Source organism: Dromiciops gliroides, chromosome 4 (assembly GCF_019393635.1).
Source record: "Dromiciops gliroides isolate mDroGli1 chromosome 4, mDroGli1.pri, whole genome shotgun sequence".
In the NCBI taxonomy this organism is placed as follows: Eukaryota; Metazoa; Chordata; class Mammalia; order Microbiotheria; family Microbiotheriidae; genus Dromiciops; species Dromiciops gliroides.
The window spans coordinates 484936579-484949279 of NC_057864.1; the positions used below are offsets into that span (position 1 = coordinate 484936579).

At 53.1% G+C, this 12701-nt stretch overlaps 1 protein-coding gene and 3 non-coding genes across 6 annotated transcripts; all 4 read left to right on the plus strand.

Annotated features, from left to right (window-relative positions):
* The first annotated feature begins 286 nt into the window (after positions 1 to 286).
* On the plus strand, positions 287 to 9175 carry NCL (nucleolin). Of its 3 annotated transcripts, none has more exons than XM_044003184.1 (13): positions 287 to 442; positions 1728 to 1835; positions 3646 to 4087; positions 4367 to 4546; positions 4749 to 4832; positions 5046 to 5184; positions 6080 to 6198; positions 6309 to 6435; positions 7081 to 7383; positions 7489 to 7625; positions 7914 to 8040; positions 8337 to 8575; positions 8676 to 9175. In XM_044003184.1, the coding sequence occupies exons 1-13, from the start codon at positions 425 to 427 to the stop codon at positions 8750 to 8752; spliced, it is 2100 nt and encodes a 699-aa protein (XP_043859119.1). In that variant the 5' UTR covers positions 287 to 424; the 3' UTR covers positions 8753 to 9175. The 3 variants fall into 3 exon arrangements, with proteins under 3 accessions (XP_043859119.1, XP_043859121.1, XP_043859120.1); XM_044003186.1 differs by having other exon boundaries at positions 8337 to 8551; XM_044003185.1 differs by having other exon boundaries at positions 4367 to 4541; positions 4747 to 4832.
* Positions 4910 to 4975, plus strand: LOC122727082. Its single transcript, XR_006353039.1, has one exon. It is a non-coding gene; the product is annotated as a small nucleolar RNA SNORD82 (small nucleolar RNA).
* LOC122727092 lies at positions 7720 to 7798 on the plus strand. Its single transcript, XR_006353048.1, has one exon. It is a non-coding gene; the product is annotated as a small nucleolar RNA SNORD20 (small nucleolar RNA).
* Positions 8086 to 8210, plus strand: LOC122727071. The gene has a single exon (XR_006353030.1). It is a non-coding gene; the product is annotated as a small nucleolar RNA SNORA75 (small nucleolar RNA).
* Positions 9176 to 12701: the final 3526 nt, after the last annotated feature.

Here is a 12701-nt window from a genome sequence, read left to right on the forward strand (position 1 = left end):
CCTGGGCGCCACGTGCTCCGCCGCGTTCCGCCGCGTTCCGTTCCCGAGCGCGCCCCGCCCTCCGGCCAATCAGCGTACCGCTCCCGCCCCGCGCTCCGCGCGCCCGCGCGCCCCACGCCCCGCCCCGGCGCGCCCCTCGCTCCCTGGGCCCCGCCCCCTCTCCCGAACTCGGTTCGGGATTGGCCGGCACGGGCCCGGGGGCGGGGAGCGGGCGCTGGTTGGCCGCGGGGGTCGTCACGGGGGGGGTCGGGCGAGCTCCTTTCCAGTAGCGACGAGGGGGCAGGCTCATCTTTCGGTCTCAGTCTCGACCAGCTGAGGGTTGCTCGCGACGAACTCCTCTTGGCGCCTCCCGCCGCCACCGACGTTCCCTGGGCCTCGGCCGACGGATCTGCAACCCTCCGCGTCCTAGTCACGCACCGCCACCATGGTGAAGCTAGGGAAGGTGAGGCGGTGGCGGGGTCGGGCGCCGCCACGCGCGCCCCGGGGCTGCGGGGGCCCTAGCGGGGCCTGAGCGCGCGGGAGCGGGGCGGAGCGCTACAGCGCGTGCGCGGGAGCGGGGGCTCCCGGGAAGTCTCGCGCGATTCTCCGTCGCCGCCGACGCCGCTCGCTGTGTTGCTAGCTACTGCCCCTGCGGCGGGGAGGCGGAGGGCGCAGGGAGCCCGGAGCCGAGAGCGGCGGAGGGAAAGCGGGGAGGGAGGCCGCGCTTGCGCGCTGGGGCCCCGATTGGGGGAGGGGAGCGGTCCGGCCAGGGCCGCCGTGAGGTCATCTCAGAAGTCGCCAGGGCGCCGGTCCCGGCCCCCTGCCGGCGCACGTGGTCCAGGGCGGCGCCCACGTGGGGGTAGGGCTGACCCGCCATGTGGGCCCCGGCCCGACGGGCCCAGTGAAGCCCAGCTTCGGCCGGGGCCGTGGCCGTGGAGGACGGCCTTGGGGAGAGGGCAGCGTGGCCTGAGCTCGATCCCTGGGTGGTCGCGGCGCCGACCCCTTATCTGTCAAGGGATTGCTGACCACGTGGCGTCGCGGTCGTGCCGCCCCTTTAGTTAAGAATTCCGGACCCCCCCCATACCCCTTGGGCTGATGGCCCCCCCGAATCGGTAGGCGGGGGGGAGGGAAGTCTGCGTTAAAAGGGACGGGACGGGAGGCCAAGGGCTACAGAGATGACTGGAGGGACGGGGAAAAGCCCCCACCCCCGACCCAGGGGAAGGGCCGAACCCCTCCTTTGGGCGAGTTCTCAGCACGTGCTTCCTGACCTGCCCACGTGGCTGGGAGGCCTTTAAACTGGATGTGACTCTTGCCGAAGTCCCACAGATAAAGTGAAGATTCGAGTTTAGGAGAAAGGGAAAGAAATTTGAGAAGACTCTGGTATCCTGGTCAAAATGAGACGCTAATGTTTGCCGGCCGGTTCCGGGGAGGCTGTAGCCAGCCTTCTGTGTGCGCTTGGGACGCTTGGTTTCAACCACGTGACCTCCTGTTCCAGTGTTTTGGAAGTGCCCAGTTGACCAGAATTTTCATTATTCTGAAGTTGTTGGATCCAGCAGGGAGGCTAGGAAAGGGGGGAGACTTTACAGAAGGGAAGACTGACTGCCCAACCTTGAAATGTTGGGTTTCAGGCACATCTTGAAGCTGGTAAATTTTATAAATGGGATTGCTGTTGTCCGTGCTTAGGACAGACCTCGAGTAACGAGCTACGGGGCTACAGGTATCATGCTTTTTTTTGTCTTATTTTCTAGGCTGCTAAAAATCAAGGTGAGCCAAAGAAAATGGCTCCTCCCCCAAAGGAGATAGAAGACAGTGAGGATGAGGACATGTCAGAAGATGAAGAAAGCAGTGGAGAAGAGGTAACTTGCAACTTTTTCCAGAAATGATTTGTTCTATAAAGAATAAGAAAAATCTATAAACACTTTTCAGAGTCTCAAAGGGAATTTGTATGCAAGAATTTGGGTAAACCTGATGCTAAGTTTCACTGGGATCTGTTCATTTGAAATATTCATTAGATGAATGATAATCTTTGGGGCCTGGTCACGGGAATATTCAAGTCTGGGTTTGATTTAAGGGAGAAATTAAAAATCAACGATTTTGGAGTTTAGGTAGCGTTGAATTCATTTCTCATTTAAGGGCAGAGGTGATTCTTAGGTATGTTGGATACTACACATTTTAAGAAATAAACACTGGCCCTGGACTCAGGAGGACCTGAGTTCAAATCCAGCCTGGTGCTTGATACTTACTAGCTGTGTGACCCTGGGCAAGTCACTTAATCCCCATTGCCCCGCCCCAAAAAATACTCATCAATTAAAGAGCACCTCAGGTAATAAGGAATTATGAGATTCACAGGGGTTCTGTGGGTTCTTTGTTTGCTTTACTTGGGCTCTTAAATGTGGGCTCCTAGTTTCCAGCAGCCTTTGGGGGTGGTTGAGTCCATAGCATTAGAGTTGTCTGTTAGGGTAACCTGGTACATATAAAAATGTGGTGGTAGGCTCTTCATGGGTTGACTGAGGTGCTGTGTTCTTGAAAGTTAAGAAATGTTCGGTGTTGATAGAAAATGTTGTTTTAGACACCTTTTAAAACTCTTAACCTTATTAGTAGCTTTTAAAAATAGAGATACGGGGGCAGCTAGGTGGTGCAGTGGATAGAGCACCGGCCCTGGAGTCAGGAGGACCTGAGTTCAAATCCGACATCAGACACTTAACACATACTAGCTGTGTGACTCCGGGCAAGTCACTTAACCCCAATTGCCTCACTAAAAAAAAAAAAAGATACGGACATTAACTTGGATTGCTGAGGTGCGTGTCCTAACACAAAGTGAAAAGGTACCGTAAGCTAGTGAGGAGACCTACTCAGAATACAAGACTTGGCTCTTTTCCACCTACCTGACTGTTCTGTAAAACAGGTTAGACCAAGTTTTCTCTCCTAGCTCTGACATGACTTGGAGAATTAGGGATTTCTGAATCCACGGTCCTTGAGGGACAAAATAGATTCACAGAACCCTTTTCAAAGGGTAACCTACAGACTTGGAAGAGGCCTCTGAGGCCACCTTCTCCTTTTTTGGAGCTGCTACCTGTAAAGTCACACAGTGCTTCCTGGCAAGAGCCATGGCAAGAACTAGGGAGATTAGGACAGATCATTTAGGTAGACCAAACTGTCCCTCAGGGGGCCATACTCCAGCAGTTTAGACCCAGATGGGCATGCAGTACTTTACATAAGCTACTATGGATCAAATTGTGTGATGTTGTACCCAGAATAAAAGAGTAACCAGTGAAATTGCATTGGCCCAATTTGGCAGCCAAATTACATGGTTTGATCGAGTTGGCCCTATAAGGTGCCTGTTCCTTGATGCCTGTCTCTTTCCAAAGTGTTTTTAGGCTAGGCTTTAGACTTTTGAATCCCAGCATTTCATGCCTGTATGAGCACATCTCAGGGTGGAGGTTTGTAGGTTCAGTGGAAGTGGAAGATAAGTGGTCCAGACTCTGGGGAGGGGCAGTGACACTAGGTGCCTGGCCTCCTGTGCCCTACCTGCTAGGTTTGGTTTTGAGGTCATTCCAGCCTGTCTTGATATATTTTTGTCTTGTTCTGTTTCCTTACTTGGACATTTCATTTGTAGTTATTTCAGCGTTTTGTAAATTGTAATACTTTCCAAATAAAAATCACTAGGTTGTGGTCCCTCAGAAGAAGGGCAAGAAGGCTGTGGCTACCCCAGCAAAGAAGGTGCCACCAGCCAAAAAAGTCGTTGTTGCCACACCTGCCAAGAAAGCAGCCGTGACTCCTGGTAAGAAAGCAGCCACTGTGACCCCCGCCAAGAAGGCGGCCACCCCCGCCAAAGCTGTTGCCACACCAGGCAAGAAGGGGGCTGCCAAAGCAGCGGCCACCCCTGCCAAAGCAGCAGTGACCCCCGCCAAAGGGGCAAAAAATGGGAAGAATGCCAAGAAAGAGGACAGTGAGTCTGAAGAAGAGGACAGTGAAGATGAGGAGGATGAAGAATTTGAGCCTCCCAAAGCTGCAAAGATGGGAACAACTCCTGCTAAAGAAGACTCTGAGGATGAGGAAGATGAAGAGGAGGATGAGGAGGACAGTGAGGATGAAGATGATGAGGATGGTAATCACTGTTTTTATTTGGGGCGTGGTCTAGACCCTTGGTTAGGAAATCCATGAGCTTTCCATTTCCCAGAAGAGTTAGGTCTTTGTGGAAGCTAAGCTGCGATATCTTGAAATCAGCCCCTGGTGTGTGACCCCGGGGGGGGGGGGTCATGGGCGAAATTTAGAGTTAGCTACATTGCCTGGAAGGCTTTGGGGCCTGTTAATGAATAGGAAGAATTGCTCCTCATTCTTTCATCCCCTTGGAGAGTGAGTACTCATGTAAAGGTATTGTTTTTAGACTCTGAAGAAGAAGCTATGGACACCACACCTGCAAAAGGGAAGGCTGCTGCTGTGAAAGCCACTGCCGGGAAAGCTGGGAAGGCCAAGGAATCCGAGGAGGAGGAGGAAGAGGAGGAGGATGAAGACGATGAAGAGGAGGAGGAAGAGGAGGAGGAAGAAGAGGAGGAGGAGGAGGAAGGTAAGGATTAGAGAAAGAAACCTTAGGTCAGTGGGTACCTTCAGATGGGAATTTGTCTGCCGCTTTTCTTGGTTATGTTGTGATTCCCATCCCTGGAATGCAACAAATGAATGGGAATTAGTTGGGTGGCACTAGAAGAGGGCTGGTGGCATCATCAGTAATGGCAGGAGGTGGTGATGTGCCTGCTGGTCTTATGTTGCAGTGCCCGTAAAGGAAGCACCAGGAAAGAGGAAAAAGGAAATGGGCAAACAGAAAGCCCCTGAAGCTAAGAAACAGAAACTGGATGGTAAGTGCTGCATGTGAAATGCTTAGCCACATTTCTCTCCCAGGTGTCCAGTGGGGTGGGCTGTTGACTCATGGCTGGGCACAAGTGATGATCTGCAAAGGGACTTAATTCTGAAGCCTGATGTTCAGTATCAGCTGATGTGCTCACATGCTTCTTTGTTTTCAGTAAAAAGTCACTTTTCTGCCCTAACACAAAGTTATTTCTGTGCAACAGCTGAAGCGTCAACAAATTTCAATCTCTTTGCTGGTAACCTGAACTTCAATAAATCTGCTTCTGAGCTAAAAACTGGCATCACAGACTTCTTTGCAAAAAAGGACCTTACTGTTGCGGACGTCCGCATTGGTTCCACCAGGTAAGTGGCATGGGGCAGGGCATTTCAGAAGGTGAATGAACACAGCTCTTCACTTAGCAGGTTTAGTCAAACAGGACACTGTGACTCAATCACCAGAGAGGCATCTTAGGGGGCCTTCAAGGGTCCCCCCCCCCATCTGCTGGGCAACTTCAGATTAGAGCAGGGGCCATGCCAAGAACTCACAGCAGCTGCTACAATCTTGGTGGCAGGCACCACAGGCGGCCATTTGGCTAGTATGCTGGTCTGAGCCAGTGGTGGTGTTGGCATAGGGAGGAGCAGCGCCCACTTGCAGAGCCAGACCGAGAAAGACCAACGGCCTTATTTTTAAACCTTTTTTTAGTGCTCCTTCTGTGACTATGGGAGAGGTAGGTAGTAGGGTCTGAGTCAGGGGAGAGCTCTGGGCCACCCCTGAGATTCTTGACTGAAAGAAAGCAAACCCTGTCCCTTGAGAAAATGCCATGTCAGGGGGCAGCTAGGTGACAAAGTGGATAAAGCACTGGCCCTGGATTCAGGAGGACCCGAGTTCGAATGTGGCCTCAGACACTTGATATACTTACTAGCTGTGTGACTCTGGGCAAGTCACTTAACCCTCATTGCCCCCACACAAAAAAAAAAGAAAAACATGGATAGAAAAAATGTGACGTCCTTGGTCTCCCAGAGTTCTCTCCCATCACTGGAGGTGGCCATGCAAGTCACCACCACTGCTGGGATTGTGCTTCCCTCAGATATTCCTAGAAATAGAATGAAGAAGGGGGTACCAGGGACAAACGGGTGTCGCTTGTTCTCATCCTAACTTGGGCGCCAGCTTCTCCCCCCCCCCCAATATTGCTTGGTGGTGGCCTCTCCCACATTCTGGTCTTGGTTTAGGGCTTCCTCCCTCTTTTCTTACTTCCAGGAAGTTTGGCTATGTGGAGTTTGAATCTGCTGAAGATATGGAGAAGGCCCTGGAACTCAGTGGCTCCAAAGTGCTGGGCTCTGAAATTAAGCTGGAAAAAGCAAAAGAGAACAAGAAAGGTGTGTGGGGGACAGGGCTGCTTTGGCCTTTCTCCTGGTGGGAGGTGGTGGGGGCTCCTTCCTGTTCAGGCCTTTCTGACAACCATCTGACCAGAACCTGTTCTCTGTAGACCGAGACGCAAGGACACTCTTCGTTAAGAATCTGCCCTATAAAGTAACTCAAGAGGAGCTCAAGGAAGTGTTTGAAGATGCCATTGAAATCAGACTGGTCTGCACCAAGGATGGGACCCCCAAAGGGTAGGTTGGTGTTTATAGGATGGGGGTTGGACCTATCAGAAATAGAACACGCAACCCCCCCGCCAGCCTGAGTGGGTGATCTGGTTAGAGAACTTGCAGTGCAATGCATTGAGACACCCTGAGTACCATAAGCTACACATACAGGACCTCTGGGTCCTCTTTAAAGGGAGGCTTGTGCCCCTCCGATGGGTGTGAGGAATAAGGAGCAAATGGATACTACTGTCCCTTGGAGCCTAGTTGGGGGAGGGGTTGGCGTTCTAGGTGGGTTTGCCTGCATTGGGCTGTTTTCCACATTCAGTTTTTGTACCTCGACAGTGAAAGGGCTGCATGGGGAAGTCCCTGACTCTGGCGGTGTGTGGTGGTTGGCTGCTCAGTGGGGACAGCAGAACTGCCTGAGTTTGGTTAGTGCCCAGGGTCTCAGGGAATGGCCTGGCACAGTGGGATATGCACCCTGCTATACGCCCCCCTTAGCCTCATTGCCCGCGTCTGTGTGGAGACCCCAGGATGATTTTTTGGTCTCTGGTGGTAGTCTTTGGTTCACAGCTGGACAGTGTGTTCCTCTTGGGTACATTGGTCTTTTGTATTCTCTCTCCAAAATGTTGAGTAACCACTGGCTTGACCATCTCCCTCTCCCCCGTTTTCTAGGATTGCCTACGTTGAATTTAAGACAGAAGCAGATGTGGATAAGGCCCTGGAAGAGAAGCAGGGCACTGAGCTTGATGGCCGGGCGCTCATTCTGGACTACACAGGGGAGAAAAGCCAGGGACAAGAGAACTCTAGAGGTGGGAAAAATAATTCCTGGGGTGCGAGCAACAGCAAGCCATCAGACTCAAAGACCCTGGTGCTGAATAACCTGGCCTACAGCGCCACCGAGGAGAGTCTACAGGAGGTGTTTGAGAAGGCAACGTCCATCAGCTTGCCCCAGAACAACCAAGGCCGACCTAAAGGGTGAGGGCCAGGCACCAGTGGGCAGTGGGAGGGCCAGGTGCCCCCTTGAGGCCGGGCTCTTTCGGGCTCTTTCAGGGCGTCTGAGCATCTTGCCTTCCTGCTTAGGTATGCGTTCATTGAATTTGCCTCTGTGGAAGATGCGAAAGAAGCTTTGAATTCTTGTAACAACATAGAGATTGAAGGCAGAGCCATCCGGCTGGAGCTGAAGGGACAGAAAACCGCTAATGCGGCCCCAAGGAACCGTAAGTGAAGGAGGGGCGGGGGTCGGGCCCCGGGCCCACAGAGAGGGAGTTTCCTAAGCTCTCACCTTCAAAAGAAAGGACTTTGTCTTGTTGCTGGATGTGATGACTCATTATCTGAGAATTGCTGATGAAATCTCTAGAAAATTCCTCTAGATAGTCAAGTTCTGATCCAGCTCTTATCCTAGGGCATAACTCTGGTCCCCCGTTAGGCCTGTGAGCCTACTGTGTGCTTAGACTACAGGGCCCCTTTAGTGCCAGAGGTGACGCGGAAGCATCTTCTTTCCCCAGAATCCTATAAAACTTTGTTCGTCAAAGGCCTGTCTGAAGACACGACAGAAGAAACGTTGAAAGATTCATTTCATGGCTCTGTGGGTGCCAGGATAGTCACAGACAGGGAGACAGGGTCTTCTAAAGGGTATGTCATGGTGGGAGCTGTATGGCGTGTGGGGGTGGTCTCGGGGTCTTCTCAATGAGCTCCTCCCTGTCTACCGGTGACAGGCCATGGATTCGCACGAGAAGAACAAAAACTTCACACCATGTGTCATTGTGGCCCTGTGGTCATGGTTGCGTGGCTGTGAGACAGATGCATACATAGGGTCACTGTCCATTGGGGGGGGGGTTGGAGCAACATTTGCTGCCCCACCCGCAGAAGGTGGGGCGATTTTCCAGTGTTGCCCCTGCCAACCTGTTTGCTACTTGACCCTGTTGTAGGTTTGGTTTTGTGGATTTCAACTCAGAGGAAGAAGCGAAAGCAGCGAAAGAGGCCATGGAGGATGGGGAAATTGATGGAAACAAAGTGACCCTGGACTGGGCCAAACCCAGTGGCTTCGGAGGCCGAGGGGGCGGCCGTGGTGGCGGCGGCGGTGGCCGTGGAGGCTTCGGGGGCAGAGGCGGGGGCAGAGGCGGAGGCCGAGGGGGCTTTGGAGGCAGAGGCCGAGGGGGCTTTGGAGGTAAGGGCGGCCTGGGACTGCCTGGGGTGGAGGGGGTTGGGTAATGGGGGATCCTGTTCCACATGTGCAGGTGCTCATGGTCTCTCTTACACCCACGCAGGCCGGGGTGGAGGCAGAGGAGGTAGAGGAGGTGGCGGCGGCGACAAGCCACAAGGAAAGAAGACGAAGTTTGAATAGCTTCCCCCTTCTTTTCCCCTGCCATGTGAACGGACTCTGGGGGTTTGGTCCTGTCGTCTAATCACTGACGAACCTTCTGAGGACATTCCAAGACAGATGGGCAGCCCCGCGGCGTCTTGGGCAATCCTGGATGACATTTCAAAGGAGAGCGCAGCAGTTTTGACTGGACAGATGTTCATAGAAACTTTTTGCAGAGATGGGTGATAGCTGTGGGAGTTTTTGTCTATGAGTTGTCTTGAGTTTATAATGTTTTACCCCATGTACAAAACCATTTTTTTCCTACAAATACCCGTAGTGGTTGTTTTGTTTCCTTTTTTATGCTCTTTTTGGATGTAAAGAAAAAAGGCAAATGTTTTCCCCTGGTTGCTGCTTCTGCAGCCTGTCTGAGGACACATTAAAGGGCCTAACGTGGTGCAGACTTGATTCCTAGAGGGCTTTCCAACCAGGCACCACTCTGGGAGATGTTACTGGGCACCCCTGGGCTGGGTCCGCCCCAGTGCCCCTGGGGGTCCCTGACCTTAATGTGAGGGGACAGCAGCTATGGAGCCTTCCCTTTGGGCATGGTGCTGTTGGAGCCCCGCCATCGAGGTGTGAGTCACTTGTGGCTGTCTTCTGTTAGGGGCTATAGATTCCCCCCTTTCCCTGTCAGGGCCCAGTCAAGGACAGAGGTGGGCTTGTTGGAAGCCCCAAGCAGAGGGAATTGACATGGAAAAGCCCCCCGGGTATGGGTTAGAAGGTAAGTGCAGTCACTCGCCCAGCATGATGCTGAAAGGAAGCTGTTGGGCAACAGAGGAGCGCCCCCAAAAGCAAAGCCGGAGCCCAGCTGCCTACAGAAGAGGTCTTGGGGGTCCACTCAAGCCAGGCTGGGGCTGCCAAGAATGCAGATACAGGATAGCTCAAGACCCAAGGCTGGACCTCAGTGATGAGGTAGGGGGAGTTAGTGATGGGAGACCCCATTAGACTTCAAAATGGACCTGTGATAGGTGATCTACAAGAGAATGAAGGCCTGGCTGGGTAAGTCACCATGGGGCCAAGCCATTGTGCCCAGGATAGGCAGCTGCAGCCTGTGGCTGACAAAAGCCTGTGAGGTGCGTGCTGGCAAAGGAGAAGCAGAAGGGGCTGTACCCCTTTAGGTGACAGCCCCACGGGTCTCCAAGTAGCAGTTAACTGGGGTTAGGGAGGACCTTGGAAAGCCTGCAGCCATTTTAGAAATGCCACTAGCAAATGGCTGGGATGGCCATACGACCTTTCCCCAGCAGGTGGCAGCACAGGCCTGCCCAAGACATGGCGCTGCCCCTCTGCTGACAGGTTAGGCAGGCCAACCTGAGCAAGTTGACCCATGGGGTGGATCTGTGGGCTGCATCCGGGCTTGTTGCTCTTGCAGGGATTCCTCCTGGACATGGGAGGTGAGTGAAGGTGAATGCTTGCTGGCCATGGGGCCGTTCCCCGTAGTTCCCCATGGGGTGGCTGCTATGCCAGGGAAAGCAGTTTTAAGCCGGGAATTTCCAGGACTGGGCCAAGGAAGTCTCCTGAGGAGCTGTGGCTCAGTGGGAATGGGGGAGCACTCGTCAGTGTTCACAACTCCCCAGGCTCCCAGATTTAGGCTTGGGAGGGGGTTGGGACCCATCAGGTGCTCAGGGCCAACCCCTTCCTGGAGTGTCAGTATCCAGCAGGTCCCCTAGCTTCACAATACAAAGGTGTGGCCGAGAGGACTAGCACCAGGAGGGTCCTCTGGCATATCTGCTCCAGCCTCAGCTGCTGTCCTCCAGCATGGGCTCAGAAACCGAAAGGGCTAAGTCCCTTCATTTTAACTAGATTTTTTTTTCTTTTTTTTTTCCTTTTGTTTTTCAGGGCAGTGGGGGCTAAGTGACTTGCCCAAGGTCACACAGCTAGTAAGTGTCAAGTGTCTGAGGCCAGATTTGAACTAAGGCACTCCTGACTCCAGGGCTGGTGCTTTATCCACTGCACCACCTAGCTGCCCTGTCCCATGAAGAAACTGAAGGCAACCAGGTGGCGCAGTGGATAGAGCACCACACCTGAGTTCAAATCCGGCCTCAGACACAACACTAGCTGTGAGATGCTGGGCAAGTCACTTAACCCCAATTGCCTCACCAAAAAGAGGAAAAAAAAAAAACAGATAAGGAAACAGACCCAGTTAGCTTAAGTGATTGCCCAAGGTCACACGGCATCGAGGGGACATTGGAACCCAGGTCCTGCCTTCAGAACCAGTACCAGTACCTTCAAGCAGGCCTGTCCTGTTTCCACTTAGCAGGAGGGCTCTTTGGGTGACAATAGTGTTGAAACCAGTGATGACCCAAGAAAAGTCAGGTTCAAATAAGCAAGGAGTGGGTGCCCTGGCACAACCTTCTATGAAGGTTTTCAGGAGCCTTAGGTGAGGGGCTCCTTGTGACGTGAAAGGCACCTTTGGGGGCTCCACCATTGGGTCTTCCACCTGCTGGAAGAGACTTGCAATCATGCCTTCCCCTTTTCATGTTACAGACAGAGGCTCAGAGACTTATCCAAGATTATACAGATAGGAAGAAGCGGCTGGGGCCTATGCCTTGTAGGTGTGAAGCTCTGTTCAGGAAGGAGAGCTTTCTGCATGGTGAAGGGTCTGGAAGCACTGGAATTGGAGAAGGGACATGATAGTTTTGGGGTTCTTTGTCAAACAAGAGCTACCAACTATCATGAGTCATGACCCCTGAGCCTGCCCTGCCCACTGAGCCATCAAGCTGGCAGACCAATTTTTTTGCAGGGCAATGGGGGTTAAGTGACTTGCCCAGGGTCACACAGCTAGTAAGTGTCAAGTGTCTGAGGTCAGATTTGAACTCAGGTCCTCCTGACTCCAGGGCCAGTGCTCTATCCACTGAGCCACCTAGTTGCCCTATTTTAAAGAAAACTGAGGTGCCTGGAGGTTAATGACTGGCCTGAGGTCACCCACAGGATCAGAGTGTTCTGATAGGGACCCCAGAGGCTGCTCAGCTCAGTCCCCTCACACTGAAAACAGACCCCAGCAAGATAAAGGAGTCAGGATTTGAACCCAGGTCCCCTGAACCTGTAGTGTTGTTCCATGTCTGCCTTCCCAGACTGGCTCAGGATAGTTAAGTCTAGAGCAGAGAGGTCCTCTCTCCCTCATGAGGATGAGTCTTTGTCAGGACAGGTGCCCAGGGCACTTCTGTTGGTCAGGAGTGGACAAGGCAGCTGCTGGGGCCTCTTCCTGCTTATAGATTCTGGGCCTGTCCAGATGTAGAAAGGTCTTCCTCACCCCCACCCCTGCCTCCTTGGCCACAGCACCTTTAAGGAGGCCGAAGTGGTACTGGGTAGTGAAGAGAGGAGCAGAGCGGGTATGAGCTTGACTGCCTTCTCCATCCCTTGGAGGAAGTGTTCCCTGCTGCCCCGCCCCCATCTGGAATGCCTAAAGGCCTCTCATGGGGACCAATCACACTTGCTTCTCCAGGCATCTAAGGCCATCCAGTCCCCAAAGAGTGGCCATGCAGTGCTTTGGGAAGCTCCTGAGGCAGCCTCCTGCTTGTGGTTAGGAAGTCACCTCTGCCACTGGCCACTCCCGGCTCAGCCCTCCAAGGCCAAGGTGCACAAACCTGCTCAGCTCATGGGCAGCAAAGTCTCTTTCCGCTCTTGCTTTGCATTCCCTACACGACAGGCAATCTGCCGGCCACGCTCTCGGGCTGTTGGCATGCCCCTGTGTGTCCATTGCCTGGCCTCTGCCTTTCCAAAGCTCTCTAAAATCAAATGTAAGAGGGGCAGCTAGGTGGCGCAGTGGTAAAGCACCGGCCCTGGATTCAGGAGTACTTGAGTTCAAATCCGGCCTCAGACACTTAACACTTACTAGCTGTGTGACCCTGGGCAAGTCACTTAACTCCAGTTGCCTCACCAAAAAGAAAAAAAAAATGTAAGAGTCCATTAAATATTTCCCAAGTCCATAAAGGTT

What these genes read in the sequence shown, in the direction of transcription:
- NCL (XM_044003184.1), top strand. An exon ending in AAGAAAGCAGTGGAGAAGAG is followed by an intron (nt 1,836 to 3,645) that starts GTAACTTGCAAC and finishes AAAAATCACTAG; the next exon opens with GTTGTGGTCCCTCAGAAGAA. An exon ending in TAATGCGGCCCCAAGGAACC is followed by an intron (nt 7,626 to 7,913) that starts GTAAGTGAAGGA and finishes TTCTTTCCCCAG; the next exon opens with AATCCTATAAAACTTTGTTC.